Below are 13,125 nucleotides of genomic sequence, written 5' to 3'. Positions count from 1 at the left end.
TTACTGTCATTATTTTTAATCATTATATTTATTTAATAAAATAACTTTTAGCCTAAACAAGTGTGTGAATGTTTGCCACGGTATACTACATAGATTCCAATGGGGGAAATCACAGAGATCATAACATCTTTGTTCTTATAATTCAGTTGAGGAAATAACATAAAATGAACATCAAAAATGTTAAATATAAGTTCTAGCTAATCCTGTATCCTGGTTTAACTTTGAAGTCCTATTCCTATAACACTTTAAAACTGAAAATAGTAGAGTGGGTTGGTTCCCTTGGAAACCAATGTTTACACTGCAACATCAGCAGAATTAAAACCTCTGGAACATCTCCCTCATTCTATCACAACCAACCTTCACAGTTGTTGAAACTCAGTGATTTATATCTCAGTGATAAATATTAAATATGGAAGATACTTTTGGGACGGTGTTTGACTGCCAGTCTCTGGCCCTCCACTGGGGGGTCCGTGTCCGCCGTGCTGTCTCTGAGGTCTAAACGTCCACGGGACCTCCAGCTGCTGGTCTACTACCAGGTGTGGGTCTCCAGCCTGCTGCTGGTGTTGGCAGTGACCCATCTGACGCTGAGCCTGCTGGCCCAGGGAGTGAGCCGGTCTTGGGCCTTCCTGACGGCCCGTACCGCCCCTCTCAGGAGGCGGTTCTCCAGGCTGCTGCGGCCAATCACGGGCCGGCGGAGGAGGGGAACCAGCCTGTGGGCTCCGCTCCTCGACCAGCCTCTCCCCAGCTGGGCCAGGACACGAGGAGGCAGATCCCGGGGCCACAGATACCTGAGGCAGTACCAGGGGCCCGTATCAGTGCTGCTCCTCAACCCAGGAGGAGGCCAGGTCCAGACTGAGGGGGAGGGGGCAGAGGTGAGGCTCTGGGGGGTTAGAACACGCTGCTACGGTCCTGACACCAAGGTTGTGGGTTCAAATCCCAACATGTTCTGCTGAATAACCGTTCTGACCTTCAGGTCTCCCAATTCCTTTTATAATATGTTAATATGATATGTATCTGTTCATATCTAGGGTACCAATAACCCCATGTATCTGTTCATATCTAATAATAACCACATTATCTAACTATCTGTTCATATCCAGGTGAGCCAGGAGAAGGCACCAGTGCTTGACCAGGCCAGAGAACAGTCTAGAAACAGACACGGCCAGTCTACCACCCAGAGACGAGATGATGTCCGTGGTGACTCTGCTGCTGCTGCTGCTATGACGACCCGTCAGACCAGAGAGAAAGGCTCCAACGTCCCACAGACAGAGAGCCGTCGACGCAAATACCGACACCGCTGATCTGACGTCCCTCACACACAACAGCCAGGAAGCTTCTACCCTGGACACACAACCGTTCTGTGTTCTGATTTTGCACTCAAGCTAGCTATAAAAAAAGTTCTTACAACATTTCCGTTTCAGTGTGCTTACTGTACTGTGTTTTCCTTTTTTACAACTCCAAAGAATATCTAATGGCGTTTTGGACAAACTGTTTTCCACAGTGGCTCATATCTAACTGGTGTCACATATCGTATGGCTGGAGAATTGACACTCAGGACACTTGTAGACTAGACACTAATGGATACTAGAAGACACTAATAAGACACTGCTCTACTGGTTTCATTTGACCACTACCCCAAAAATGCTTTCATGAAAAATGTTTTTAGCTCCACATGAGGCTTCACTTCACATACACACTGCAGCCATGGTCACGTCAATCAACATCCCACTCTCATTGAGAATGTTCGAAATGTGTCAGAGGAAACGTTGCAAGGAGGACATGAAAGACAAAAGAGAGAGAGAGAGAGAGAGAGAGAGACAGAGAGAGAAGGAGAGAGAGAGGGAGATAGAGAGGGAGAGAGAGGGAGAGAGACAGAGAGAGAGAGAGGGAGAGAGAAGGAGAGAGAGGGAGGGAGAGGGAGAGAGAGAGAGAAGGAGAGAGAGAGAGAGAGAGAGAGAGAGAGAGGGAGAGAGAGGGAGGGAGAGGGAGAGGGAGAGGGAGAGAGAGAGACAGAGAGAGAGGGAGAGAGAAGGAGAGAGAGGGAGGGAGAGAGAGAAGGAGACAGGGGGACAGAGAGAGAGAGAGAAAGAGAGACAGAGATAGAGAGAGAGACAGAGAGACAGAGAGAGAGAGAGACAGACAGAGGGAGAGAGAGAGAGACAGAGAGAGAGAGACAGAGAGGGAGGGAGAGGGAGGGAGGGAGTGAGGACATGAAAGACTTGGGTTTTGGGCTGATGTTTTATGTCAGGATGGTTGTGTTGTGTGTGTGTGTGTGTGTGTGTGTGTGTGTGTGTGTTGTGGCCTCTGGCACCTTCAGGGTTAGACAGAACCAGAGTAATCCCATATCTCCACTTTCTCTAAACTTCCGCGCCGCGGCTATTCCTGTCAGAGGGAACAGGACACCTGAGGGAACGACACACACACACACACACACACACACACACACAGACACACACACACACACACACACAAACACACACACCTCTCTCCTCTGACTACTACTACTTCTCTTGCAAACCTCTCAATTCTAATTTTATTCAATTCCGCGCGTCGTTGAGATGCTACGCTAACAGGCAGCACGTGGGCGCAATGAAATGCGATGGATGGATCCACAGGGACCAATAAAAATGTGACACAAAGAGTTTTTACACTGGTCAATAAAATGAAATAAATCAAGGTGTGGAAGCGGAGTTTTTTTTATGTGAGTGGGGATTTGCTCATGCATGTGTAAGTCAAAATGTGTCCTCATGAATCATGTGTGTCCTTGCTGTGTGTGTGTGCTGTGTGTGTGTATTTGTGTGTGTGTGTGTGTGTGTGTGTGTGTGTGTGCTGTGTGCTTGCGGGTGTGTACATTCTTGTGTGTGTGAATGTGTGCTTATGTGTTAATATGCACAGATACTGTTCATATGTAAGGGTTTGCATGTGTGTGTGTGTGTGTGTGTGTGTGTGTGTATGTGTGTGTGTTAATATGCACAGATACTGTTCATATGTAATGGTTTGCATATGTGTAGGTGTGTGTGTGCATATAAACACATATTAACACGTGCGTGTCCTTGCTGTGTGTGTGCTGTGTGCTTGCGGGTGTGTACATTCTTGTGTGTGTGAATGTGTGGTGTATGTGTTAATATGCACAGATACTGTTCATATGTAATGGTTTGCATGTGTGTATGTGTATTTATGTGTGTGTATGTGTGTGTGTGTACAGTATATGTACCCAGTCTCCCCAGCCTTCAGCGTAGTCCTCTCATTGGCTAACAGACAGTTCCTCTCCATTAAGCATTCCGCTCCCTCCTTTCAAATACAACATTTTGTCCTCCTGCCTGACTGTTTCGGTCACTTTGTCTCTGTCTCTCTCTCTCTCTCTCTCTCTCTCTCTCTCTCTCTCTCTCTCTCTCTCTCTCTCTCTCTCTCTCTCTCTCTCTCTCTCTCTCTCTCCCTTCTCTCTCTCTCTCTCTCTCTCTCTCTCTCTCTCTCTCTCTCTCTCTCTTTCTATCTACCTTCTCTCTCTTTTCTGTCACTCCCCTCCCTCCCTCTCCTAGTACCAGACCAATGTGGGCCAGCTCGGCGAGGCTGACTGTCGGTTGCCACGGCAACCGCGCTCTGATTGGCCAGGTAGTCACAGAGAGAGAGAGAGAGAGAGAGAACAAGGAGAAAGAGAAAAAGCGTGAGAGAGAGACAGAGAGAGAGGGGGAGAGGGAGGGAGGGAGGGAGAGAGAGTGTGAGGGAGGGAGATACAGAGGGAGAGAGAGAGAAAAAGAGAACTTGGGGGGGGGGGGGGGGTGTGGGAGGGGCAGAAGAGGGCGGCCCCAGGGTGCTTCTCGCCACTGCGGAAGGAAGGAAGCTCTGAAACACTGAAACACTCTAACGTCTAACGTGGCCAGGTTTTTCCGTTCCCTGTGTCCTACCGTGGCGCCAACCTGCCGGGGGGGGGGGGGCAAGGTGACAGCAGCGCCACAGAGGTCCTGACAGTCGGCACGCGGGAGGGGGCCGCCAAACAGTTTGGACACGTTCCCCTTTTCTTTTCTTTTTTTTTCCCCCACTCTCTTTAGAGAGACAGTAGAGGTTAATGACAGGAAGGATGGGTGAGAGAGAGAGAGAGAGGAGGGATGACAAGCAGGATATGTCCGCGGCCGAATCGAACCGGGAACCCTGCGGTTACGTGGTCGACGCTTAACCCGCTACGCCTCCTAAGCGACCCTACGTTGCCTTTTCTAATCTTATCTGTGTTCGATGACCGACGTCGACACTATCCTTCTTTCATATACACGCTCACCACCGCCGCACACACCCCACACACCCCCACGCTCCTACCATGTTCTGAGACGGCATCCCCTCTTCATCAAAGTGGCGCTCCAGATAGTCTGAAGACAGGAGATTGCTGAAGGGGAAAGAAAGGATAAAAAGAAAAAAGCAAGGAGATGACATTTCTCTCCTGCAGCCAGCTGCATTATCATTGTATCACACAAAAACACGTAGATAACGACATTTGATTGACGGATTTAAGTCTTCTACACCACTGGTACTGTTACAGGAAGCCGAGATATCCTTGTGGAATATCAAACACTCAGCCAGAGTTGAGGTCAGAAGCATTATTCAAATGCGATCCGTCCGTTCGATGTTTACAGCGTGTGTGGTGGGGAGAGAGAGAGGAGGACATACAGTAGATTGCTTGATTAAGATAGTCAGTGAGCCTGCTGCCTGACCATATTACTGCCTACGCAGGAAGAGAAGGAGGAGGAGGAGGAGTGGGGAGGGGGGGGGGGGTTGTGGTCAGGAGAAAGATACAGATAAATATGAGTTGAGTGTGTGCTGTGTGAGTGTGTTGACACTCCAGCTACAGTTAATACAGTTGTGTTGAAGAAAGAGTATGTCCAGTTCTATCGACTCAAACTCAGGATGAACCGACTTGAAAACCAATGATTGATTGAAACTCGATGGTTGAGTTTGGATGTGTGCACATAAGACAACCACACTTGTTGGGGTATATAGACAGTGGCAGTGAACTAGGTTTCTCTGTTCATCCCTTCACTAAAGCTTGTTCAACTGTTGCAACGAAAACCTAGTCTAGTATTTGAGAGTGACACTCCCCACAAACACTGGTGTACTGTACTGTGGGTAAAGGCTGGTGGTACTGTACTGAGGGGAAAGGTGTGTGTGTGTTGTTGTGTTGTTGTTGTTGTTGTTGACTCACTGGTTCAGTTCCAGGTCCAGAATGAAAGACTTGCCAAAGGCCTCCACCAGGAACTGCTCTGGGCCAGATGGACAGGCTGAGAGAGAGAGAGAGAGAGAGAGAGAGAGAGAGAGGGAGAGAGAGAGAGAGAGAGAGAGAGAGAGAGAGAGAGGGAGGGAGGGAGGGAGAGAGGGAGGGAGGGAGGGAGGGAGGGAGAGAGTGAGAGAGGGAGGGAGGGAGAGGGAGAGAGGGGGGAAGGGAGGGAGAGAGAGAGGGAAGGAGAGGGAGGGAATGAAAGAGAAGGAGAGAGAGGGAGGGAGAGAGAGGGAGGGAGAGAGAGAGAGAGAAAGAGAGAGAGAGAGGGGGGGAGGGAGGGTGAGGGGAGGAGGGAGGGAGAGGGAGGGAAGGAGAGAGAGAGGGAGGGAGGGAGGGAGAGAGAGAACACAAAGTATGAAGTGTTTCAAATTATATATTTATAACCACATGTTATATATATTATAGTATTAATTAATTATTAATGGGAAAGGAACAGCCCCTTGCCTTCCTCTATCACCAACAAGTTAATATAATAATTGTGAGAAATAATGTGTCACCAACGTTATTACGGCCTGTAATTAAGATAATCAACATTATCCACTATCCAATCCATCACACTAGACTGGCCATGATCAGAAATCTCTCATGCCTGAAGTCATGTATTGTATTAAACAAACAATTCAATAACTTATTGATTAGGGCTAAATGTGCGTCTTTGTGCCCTCGAAGGTCGAATGAGAGAAAAGGATTGAGGACTACAGCGAGTGAAAAAGAGAAAATGATAGAAAGAGAGCGGAAAAGGAGTGAGTACAGAGAGATAAAAAGAAAGACATACAGTATGATGGACAGCTAGAGAGGCGAGGAGCGATGATGGACAGATCAAAAGATATATAAGGGACGTACAAGTGGGGGATGAATAAAAAAGGAACAGCAGGAAAAATAGTGAGAAAAAACAAAGACGAAAGAAAGACCAAGTAACGACAATACATTCACACAGCCAACTGAACACTTTCAGTGACAGAAACATTCTGAAAACCTGATTACCTTTTGCTGTGGCTCACCTAACATTACCTCAGATGCAGTTGGTAATACGTTAATAAATGATAATAGCTCTCACAATTTCTGAGTAAATACCTTTCTATCAGGGAATCAACTACACACTGCGTTGGTCAGGCTGTTACTACAACATTATTATTATTATTATTATTATTATTATTATTACAAGTAAATGGTAAATGGACTGCACTTAAATAGCGTCTTTATCCAACGCGCTTTACAATGGCCTCTCATTCATCCATTCACACACACATTCACACACACCAATGGCTGCAAGCTACCATGCAAGGCGCCGGCCCGCTCACTGGGAGCAATTTGGAGTTCAGTGTCTTGCCCAAGGACACTTCGACATGTGGGGACCGCCGATCTGCCAACCTTGCGATCATTAGACGGCAGCTCTACCTCCTTGCGCCACAGCCAACCCTCAAGTACATAAGAACAAGCAACGCCAGACACTGTTTTTAAAAGGTGTGTTGAGACATATGCAAAAAAAAAAAGTTATTATTCACAACCTCACTCTCGCTAGGTGGAAGAGAACAAAAGCAACAACACTTCATCGGTGCTAGCGCTGCTCCGCGCTGGGCCCTATCCATCATCAGTGCTAGCGCTGCTCCGCGGTGGGCCCTATTCATCATCAGTGTCTACTAGCGCTGCTCCGCGGTGGGCCCTATCCATCATGGGTGTCTGGCGCTGCTCCGTGCTGGGCCCCCTCATCACTGTTTTAGTCCCACTCCGCAGTGGGGCCCATCGTCATGGGTACCTGGCCGATCGGACGGACCTATACACTGTCACACTGTTGAGTTGCTGCTTCGTTCCTGTGGCCCAGTTCTAGAATGACTGTTACTACGGCGACATCCACAGCATTTCCTCTCTCTGTGGTGGCCCTATCACTGACTAGTCTCTCTGTGGTGACCCTATCACTGACTAGTCTCTCTGTGGTGGCCCTATCACTGACTAGTCTCTCTGTGGCCCTATCACTGTCTAGTCTCTCTGTGGTGATCCTATCACTGTCTCTAGTCTCTCTGTGGTGACCCTATCACTGTCTCTAGTCTCTCTGTGGTGACCCTATCACTGACTAGTCTCTCTGTGGTGGCCCTATCAGATGAGGTATTATCTGGGTGGTGGGGCTGCCAATGAAAACTGACAGAGGAAGATTAACAATGTGCCATATAGCCGATGAGCCGAACCAGACAGTCTAATTAAGCTGGGCTGTACGTCACCCCAGTTTGTGACAGTCAAGAGCTCACAACCTGGGAGTTACAACGGTAGCCCATCAAAGAATCTGACGGGTCATTCATTCTCCGGGGTTTATTGTATTCTATGCAAGCGGGAAAGTCTTCTCTGTAAAGGAGAGGATGTTTTTTTTTTTTATCAGGTTTGGATGATGGTTGTTCATCAGGTTTATCAGGTTTTGAAATAAATGGGGGAGGACATTTTTTCCCTTTTTTTTTTATAAAAAAAGCCTTTGAATCAGGGATGGGACAACCTTCAATCCAAACGGTCACGTGTCCATTAGGTTATCATTCGAGACACATTTGCATTGACGTGGAATCAGTACATGAATGTCAAAGAGCGTTTCCAATGTTGTTCAGTACAAATCTGTTCACATCAAAGATGCTTTGCACATTCCTCCTCATAGGAACCCTATGCAATCAGCCCTTTGTAAAAGAGGGCACCTCCCTGAGGACTCATACAATAGACTCAGGGAGGGAGGGAGGGAGGGAGGGGGCAGGGAGGCAGTTTGGGAGAGGTGTGGGGACAGGGGGGGTGTGGGGGGGTTGGTGGGACAGGCAGCTAGCTTGAGGGTAGCTCAAGGTTAGGGCCATGTGAAGCAGGGTAGCAGGCCCTCGGGGTGCTGAGTGACTGACAGGCTGTATTTATAGGCTCAGGTAATGGGAGAGGCGCTCCGGTGGAGGTGAGAAACGGGATCGGCGTGCGGACAGGCAGGTGGACGGGAGCCCCGGGTGTCCTGGGACCCAGCCCAGGGGTGTATCAGGTGGGGGCACGGGACGCGGAGGAGAGAGGTCAACTGAACGGACCCCATGGAGAGGAGCCTAGCGTGGACAGAGGATAGATAATAATCGAATGGACGACCCGTCGACCTCCCCCCCCGACTGGAGGGACAGCAGTGACCTTTTGACCAGGCAGGGGGCGTTTGGGGTCAATGTCATTTCGGCTCAGATCCGTCCTTGACGTGAGCTGGATAAATCAACTAGGACTGATCAGTTGAATAGAAGGCCCGGGTCAAACACTTCATCACACATCCTTAAAATGTCAGCTCTTGAAAACAATAAAAAAACAGGGAATATTACTTAAAATAAGCAAAATAATCTGCCATCAGAACAGGAACATTTCACTTTCCAAGATTGTCCTTAAACAGGTAAAAGATATCTTAAAACGAGCGCAGTCAGACAAAAGAACAAGCATGTATTGCCTTGATTTAAGATATTTCAATCTTACTTAGATTTACTTTTTGCAGGGTTCCCACACCCCCCCTCCCTCTCTTGAAGTAATCTCTGATCTGATGATTGGATAGGTGACAGCAAGGTGTCACTATTCTGTCACTAACACAAGTCAGATGTTTTCAGATCAATACGAGGAGGAGACAGAAGAAAGAACGCACTTTCAAAGTGGAACAGAGGTAGACATAAACCTGTGAACAGCAAACTGTGATAGTAAGATAGTTTCTGTGAAGTAAATGTCTTCAAACACACATAATACGATCAACACATGTTCTCTTTCAATAAGAGCAACATGTCGAGAGGACTAGGACCTTTGTTGGAGCTAGACAACAACCTGTGCGGCTTTGAATTAAACACTTTTGGGAGCAGATGTTGAGGATTTTCTACCTCTTGCTTATAGTAAATCAGAGAGTAACTTTGATACATTTTCGTAACCTTCATTTTCACAAGGCAACAAATTCAGGCGTAAGAAACTAGTGAGATTCTATAACAAACCAATTACTGATGATAAATGCATTCGGTCGAACTAGATCTGGGTAAGGAAAAAGACGAAAGCCGTTTGACCTTGAAAATTCAACACTGCATGAGTGCGCATTAAAAGGTCATTGAAGTGTGATATTCTTACACACCATTCTCACTTCATTCTCTTACTACAGAAACCGTTTAACCTGCTCTCTCTAGCCATACAATCTCATCACACCTGGTTCAGCATCGGGACACACATCACATTAGATTTCTTCTGTCCCACCTGTGAGAATCTGTGCCTTTCAGCCTGCTCCTCACCAAATGGGTTTTAATCATTGATGAGAGACATTGACTAATGAAAGGCGCCGCAAAGTCCAAGGCAGGGGTGATTGGACGTGATTTGGTTAATATCTTATTTCATTCGGAGAACGAAAAACCCCTGACATCCGTTGCCTCTCCTTTCCTCTCATTGTTTATTTCTCAGAATCAGATGCAGCTAAATTACCAATGACAAAACTCTTTCAATTAAGCATATTTTGGAGTTATTTATGGAGTTACATTTTGGCACTAACACTATAGGATTCCACATATCAAAACGTATGCTCAATTTGGCGGAGCCATGCATGGTCAAGGCTCAGAGACAGTTAAACTATTATTCTATCTCTTATCAAATGTGGGGTGACCGTGGACTGTACCTCCTAATGTCACCCTGAATTATGGAATTCTTTTGTTTTCTCTAATCTATGTTTTTGGCCAAGACAACAGCCACAACATTGTGGCCTCTTGACTGAGAATGTCTATTAAAGAAGGACAGGGAGGGACATTGCGATTTGACATTCACTTAGGCTGTGCATCTTCAGAGAGACCTCACCTGCGCTCCCTCCGTGAGGTTCTTCACCCGGGTGTCCAGGTGACCATGGACCAGCTCTCCCTCCGAGTCGCTGCGTTGGAGGAGCCGCTTGGGCTGGGTGACCTCCTGGGCAGCCGGTTCCCCCCGGTCCTCCCCCGGCTCCCCCCGGTCCTCTGCCGGTTCCCCCCGGTGCTCCGCCAGTTCCCATTCCCACACGGTTCTTCCATCCCGCGTCACGGCGCCGCTCCAGCCTGGGCATGCGGGAGAGAGGCGAGAGGGTGATTAATCAATCGGGGCTTTTGTCAACGGGAATGATCATGACATGCCAATCTGTTGACAGTGGCCGATTGCGTGCTATGGATGTATGCTCACTACTCTGTGATTAAGTGTTGTGTTGGAAGTGGATGTGGATGTGCGTCGTGAACGCGGTTTACTGCGTAGGCAGAGAGGCTACCTCCTCGGAGCCCATCTCTGCGGGGAAAAATTCTAGCAAATCTATCGGTCCATCGGTTAAGGAACCGAAAGCAGCACCAAAATGAGATAGGGCCTGGGCTATTATGCGTGTGTCAATACAGCTCGACAATAAAGCGCCATCCATCAAGGGGGAAGTAATTAATGTCACGGTATGTCAAGGTAGAGAGGTTTTTGTCAATTTGCGGCTAAAACCTGTCTTACCTGTCACGGCCAACCGCGCACACACCGCAGCGAACACCAGGCACCTCACCGCCAGCATGATCAGCTCACATAGTCCCCGGGATGTGCATGGAGCAGCGACACCGTTGAATAAAAACAAAAGAGAATAATAATAATAATTGTAATACCGACTGCAGGTGACACTGGCAAAATCGAGCCGCTTCTAGAGTCCCCTTCTAAGGATGGAGATGGAGGCGCATCTCCCGACCAACAGCTGTTTTCTAGTTAGAAAAATAAATACATTCTCACAAGGTTATTATAATAGACTCTGATTGGCACCTACTAGGAAGAAAAAGAATCGTAGTCTGGTTGGCGAGGGTTAACAGGAAAAATAAATAGCAGAGCTTAGGAAAGACTATACACCTATTTTTTTTGAATACCCCTTTAGGGCAGTTAAACCGTCCGTCTTCTCGCCTGCCTCCGAGATGCTGGGAACGGTGGTGCGAATGCGCGCAGAGAGGCGAATCCGCGTTGCCTAGAACACGTGGGACTCAACGCCTCCTCCTCCTCCTCCTCCTCCCTTCAGAGCGCTCCTCTCCTGTCCGTCGATCATTCTCTCCTTCTGGGTCTAGGACACGTCCAGCTGCTGCAGCTCGCATGCAAGCCCAGGAGATGCTCACTGCATTCAGAATGATCAGGGGGGGAATCGTATTTTTAGAATAGCACCATAAATCAGTATAGCAAGAGATACAGTATCTTGGTCAGAGTAGGTTATACTGATAAGGAGATGACATGTTTTTCAATTTCCAAAATCTTTCTCTCCATCAGCATACCATGGATTGTAGACTACCTGTGTGTGCAACTGTTACTGGAAAGTGTTATACTGTAGGTCTAGGTAGTTGGAGCAACTGCAGCCCATGATCCAACTAGATAAATGGACTGACTTATATATCGCCTTATTCCAAACTTAAGCGCTTTACAACGGCCTCTCATTCACCCATTCACACACATTCACACACCAATGGCGGCAAGCTACCATGCAAGGCGCCGGCCCACTCATTGGCAGCAATTTGGGGTTCAGTGTCTTGCCCAAGGACACTTCGACATGTGGCCAGCCGAGGTTCGAACCGCCGATTTGCTGACCTTGCGATCATTAGACGGCCATTAGCTCTACCTCCTGCGCCACAGCCGCCCCCCCACTACAACCAGAGAACTACATCCAGACAACTTGACCCAAAATCAGAACACAAAAGAAAATAAATAATAAAGATCCAACTTCTTAAACAACATAATGGAGTTACACAGAGAGGTATCAAATATTGTGTGTCAGCGGTATGCAGGGTTGACATAGTGGGGGGCCAGAGAGGCTGTATCGACGCACATCTGCCCTTCACCATGCAGCTGTACTCTCAGCACTAATGCCTCGCAGAAGTATTCACCCCCCTGCACAATTTTTCACATTTTGTTGCCTCAGAGGCAGAGGCTGACATTTAGATGCATTAAATTCCGGTTTATTCCACCCACTGATCTACACAGCTTAATGGACCCTTTCAAAGTTAATACTGCCAGCCCCCAGAGATCCCTCTCTCTCTGCTGGGTTCTCCTCCCCTTCTCTTAACCCACAAGACCTGAGTCATACACTACTGGGTCTTCTTAGTTCATGAATGAATGAGTGATCTTTATTGTCATTGTACGGGTACAACGAAATTGAAATGCAAACCCTAGGTGCTAACAGACAAACACAGTCCTAAGATAATAAAAAAACAAGAATGAGACATAAATAGATAGGGGGGATATACCTAAAAGTAAGCGGTAGAAATCTGAGTACCGGTATCTATTATGTAAACTTATATACACTATATGGCCTATTCACAGGGGGGTATATAGACAGGGGGGTGTTAGCATGTAACTATGTACTTTTTATAAACATATGAACTAGTAAACTTATATACAGTGTATTATATATATGTTACGGTACATGTGGGAAAACTAGGGTTAGGGTTAGGTGCTAGGGTGCTAGGGTTAGGGTTAGACATGCCAGCATGTACCAAGTCACCTTAGAACCTAACCCTAGTTTTCCCACATGTACCGTATTCCCACATGTACCGTAACATATACATTATTACTGTGGCACTGTTAGAGGCAGAAGCTTAGATGTGGACAAACTGCACCCAGTTGAGCATCCCTGATAGCCCCACACCACTGGAAGCTCGGAGACGTACGTGTGGCTGAAATGCACTCAGTTCAGCACCATGGACAGCTCTGGTCACTACAGCAACTATCTCCATTTATCTCCCTTTTAAAGTGCATAGTATTGCATTGGTGCATGAAATGTGCTGAAATGTAAATCCAGTTTATTTGATTTATATATACCTGCCAGGAATCCTCTAATCAGGTCAGCATGAGCCTCACGCCCGTGGTGGAGTTGGAAGGACTCTGAGAAGATGAGATGC

The 13,125-nt window shown here is 47.4% G+C and overlaps 1 protein-coding gene across 1 annotated transcript in view; it reads right to left on the bottom strand.

Annotated features, from left to right (window-relative positions):
* adam11 (ADAM metallopeptidase domain 11) overlaps positions 1-10,772 on the bottom strand; it is a gene marked incomplete at both ends in the record, with an annotated part of 49,753 nt that extends 38,981 nt beyond the window's left edge. The window contains 5 exon segments of the mRNA XM_080541920.1: positions 4,312-4,378; positions 5,192-5,246; positions 5,249-5,267; positions 10,061-10,290; positions 10,715-10,772. Of these exon segments, the coding sequence (XP_080398046.1) occupies positions 4,312-4,378; positions 5,192-5,246; positions 5,249-5,267; positions 10,061-10,290; positions 10,715-10,772 (429 nt within the window).
* Positions 10,773-13,125: the final 2,353 nt, after the last annotated feature.

Source organism: Nansenia antarctica, assembly GCF_963989245.1.
Source record: "Nansenia antarctica genome assembly, chromosome: 11".
Lineage (NCBI taxonomy): Eukaryota > Metazoa > Chordata > Actinopteri > Argentiniformes > Microstomatidae > Nansenia > Nansenia antarctica.
The sequence above is the reverse complement of the archived record's forward strand: the minus strand, read 5'-3'. Positions and strand labels throughout refer to the sequence as shown.